Below are 3,163 nucleotides of genomic sequence, written 5' to 3'. Positions count from 1 at the left end.
CAACTTTAAAACGATTACGCCGTGTACGCTTTCCCTGGTCTCGGTCTCGGGCGTCCATTTGTCCGATTACGCCGTCAATGATTCCTACCGTCTTTCCAGGCTTTTTTCCCCACGGATTATTAACTTTACCCTCCTAATTTCGCTTCGTGCACGCGGTACAGCCGATGCGGCTTGCACTTGGCTGAACATGGCGCCAGTTGCCAGCATTGGCAATCGGCATCCATGTAGCAATGACATTTCTATATCCTCCATTCCTCCTCCACTAGCTAGCCTCGGATAGTAGCAAAAGGAGGCCAATAAATTAGCTAAGCAATCGGTAGCTTTTTCACGTGATCTCCCTTTCCCCTCTACATAAAATGGAACCTCCAGACGTCTGGAGTCCTCTTCAGTTACACCTGCATGCTGTGTCTCGTGGTTGAGCAAGCTGGAAAGCAGTCGCAGCCATGGCCGAGGTTCGGTATCTGTCTATCTGAACTTTTCTTATGATCGCATTTCCCATCGTTTGTATGGCAACATCTCATTTTAGGGTGTCACAAGTCTTGTGGTTAATCGGGTGACGTGACAGGACGGCTGGCCTCTCGGACTTGGGACTTTGAACGCACGAGCTGGACTGCTCGGAGGTGCTAATCGATCTGGTTCATCAGCCTCCTTCGTCACGAACTTCACCTCTTCCCACTGCGCTTCTTCCTTGCCTTCGACTGATTTTGACACCGAGGTACGTCCGGATAGAAGCCATGCCCTGGTCGCTAATTCACAAATCCAATGCAGTTCATGCCACAACGGTTCCGTTGGCAATTTTGTAGCGTCGTAGGAATTACAGACTTTTGTTTCTAGCATCTCAAAATGTAATGATCTTACGTTAATTTTACTGCCTGTTGTAGTCGGCCTGGTCCTTGCCGCGCACCAGGGGCGGCGTGACGCTGGCGAGCCTCATCGGCCTCGTGGACGCAATGGAGAGCCGGCGACGTCCGAGCGCGAGAGCGGTCAGGAGCGGCAAGCTCAGGGCCCTGCTGCTCTCGCTCTGCCTCCGGAGCCACCTGGAGAACGGCAGCGGGGCACCATCGCTTGGCCAATTCCTCGAGATGGAGAGGAGAGCGAGTGGTGGTAGCAGCCATGTCCATGGAATCTAAGCGCCTATTTGGATTGGACCTCATCGCTGCCTAGCAATCTCATGTGTCCATTTTTTATGGAATGAGGCTGGATAGTGTTGTTTGACCCGGGTAAGCTAGGCAGGCCACCAAACAACCTGTTCGTTTCGCTGAAATATGACTTATGTTGATGCTTATACTTATACTAATTTATTGTTAGAGGAAAACATCGTTCGTTCACTGAAAAATACCGTTGAAGTAGTGCTGCAGAACAGGACCAACCACTCTGTGATTTTTGTTTCTATATCTATCTTATCGACGTCTAATTCATGAGTCATATGATAGACGATAGGAATCTGTGTGTCGTGTAACAACTCTCTGATGTTCGTGGTGTAAAGCCTCTGGTACTGACCCTCAAACATGAAATGCATGAACTCATGGTCCTGATCAATCCATACAGTGGCAAAGAACCCTGCAGCCTCCCATGGCATTGGACATGTTCGGTGAAGGGACTCCGGTGCACATCGGATGCCAATGTGCTGGCTGTGAAGAAGCACAACAACAGCACTCACCGGAGTTGTCCGGTGAAGCATCCGGTGCGACCTTCGGTGCACCCAAAAGTGTAGATTTGAAATAAAATTTTCGTTTAGCTTGCACCCAACCATGTCCCAACTCAAACAAGAAGTAAATAAACATCACTTGGGACTAGTATAAGAATTCCTCACTGAAACCTCAATTTTCAAAATAATTTGCCATAGGCTTATTTAATTTTTGCAAATAGGCAATAAAAAGGGCGAGGAGGCATCATGTGGTTACTAGCAATAGGGGGTCTTAACCATTAGTAGCATCAACTGCTCCACCTATCGGTGGACGAATGCACCGATGTGTCAAACTTAACCGAAAAGAAATGAGACAAAGCAACACACATGCATATGCAATGCAATACAAGAATTTAAATGTAATGCTTGTCAAGTTTGAGGCCTAGGTAAGCTTCTTCACATGCTTTTGGGCAGTTATCTCAACTAGGTTAGACAAGCCCTAAATGCAAAGTGTCACACCCCAAAATTTCCATTTTAGGATGTGACATAGAAAACACTAAATAACAAGAAATGATTTTATTATTTTTTCTAAAATTTTAATTATTTGTTGTCAATTTAGATAGTGAAATACGTCAGTTTCTAAAAATTTTAAAATTCAATTGAATTGTCTGTTGCATTTCATGCCATCTCATAATTTGTTATGGTTGAAAAAGTGAATTTAAATGTTTCTAAATGCACCTAGCGTTTGATCAAAGTGACATCTCCTACAATCTCAAGTCAAGGCTCCAAAACCCTTAAACCCTTCCATCTCAGAAAACCCTAAACCAAACCCTGATCCTTGCTCAAACATCCTAGTCATTCGAGATTCTCAAATCATTCTTCCTTGAAACTGTAATCGAACTTCTGCTAAAGCCATATAATCCTAGCCAATCCATGTTTTGTTCTCCTCTTCATTTCTTTCTTTTTGCATGCTCTAAATCATTCACAATATGAGCCAACTTTTTACCTTCTTTTTCTCAAATACGCAAGAGCATTGTGTATCATTTGCATTAAGAAAGAAGAAGCAATTGATGTTACAAGGGGCCAAAACCAGCCCGGCCAAAATAGGGATAATGGATTACATGATGCTTGGAAACAAACTGCATACGCTATGTGGACGCATTGCTAGCCGGCGTTCGTTGCTGCCAAGCTAGACAGACTTGTCGCTCCTGCTTGAGACCAGCGTTCTGCCTCTACTCGGATGATTAAGAGGAGGTCAGCTGGTGTAACGGCAACATCTCTAAAGCAGCTCACATTTCTTTGCTTCCATACTTACCAGGATATCAGAGCGAAGAGTGAGTCGATACCCGAGCGCTAAGTGCCATTCCCAGGATATCAGTGTCGTTCCAGTACCTCATTCTTTTCTTTTAATCAAAGTCCATCTCGTTTTGGGATGAGCCTATGTTGACCCATTCTCTCGTTTTCATCACGAATACCAACATGAACTCCTCTTTGTTTGCTAATGGACCAAACGCCTGACTCAGTCTACATTCTCTC

At 45.0% G+C, this 3,163-nt stretch overlaps 1 protein-coding gene across 1 annotated transcript; it reads left to right on the top strand.

The window, feature by feature from the left end:
• Window positions 1-373: 373 nt before the first annotated feature.
• On the top strand, window positions 374-1,181 carry LOC136459396 (uncharacterized). The gene is made up of 3 exons (XM_066459260.1): window positions 374-452; window positions 566-715; window positions 882-1,181. Exons 1-3 carry the CDS (start codon window positions 444-446, stop codon window positions 1,128-1,130), a joined length of 408 nt encoding a protein of 135 aa, XP_066315357.1. The 5' UTR covers window positions 374-443; the 3' UTR covers window positions 1,131-1,181.
• The last annotated feature ends 1,982 nt before the right edge of the window (window positions 1,182-3,163 follow it).

This window comes from Miscanthus floridulus, chromosome 6 (genome assembly GCF_019320115.1).
Source record: "Miscanthus floridulus cultivar M001 chromosome 6, ASM1932011v1, whole genome shotgun sequence".
Lineage (NCBI taxonomy): Eukaryota > Viridiplantae > Streptophyta > Magnoliopsida > Poales > Poaceae > Miscanthus > Miscanthus floridulus.
Note: the sequence above shows the minus strand (reverse complement) of the source record. Positions and strands in the feature narration are given on the sequence as shown.

Excerpts from the sequence above, each read along its gene's own strand:
- LOC136459396 (XM_066459260.1), top strand. Across the intron at positions 716-881 it reads CGACTGATTTTGACACCGAG|TCGGCCTGGTCCTTGCCGCG; the intron begins GTACGTCCGGAT and ends TGCCTGTTGTAG.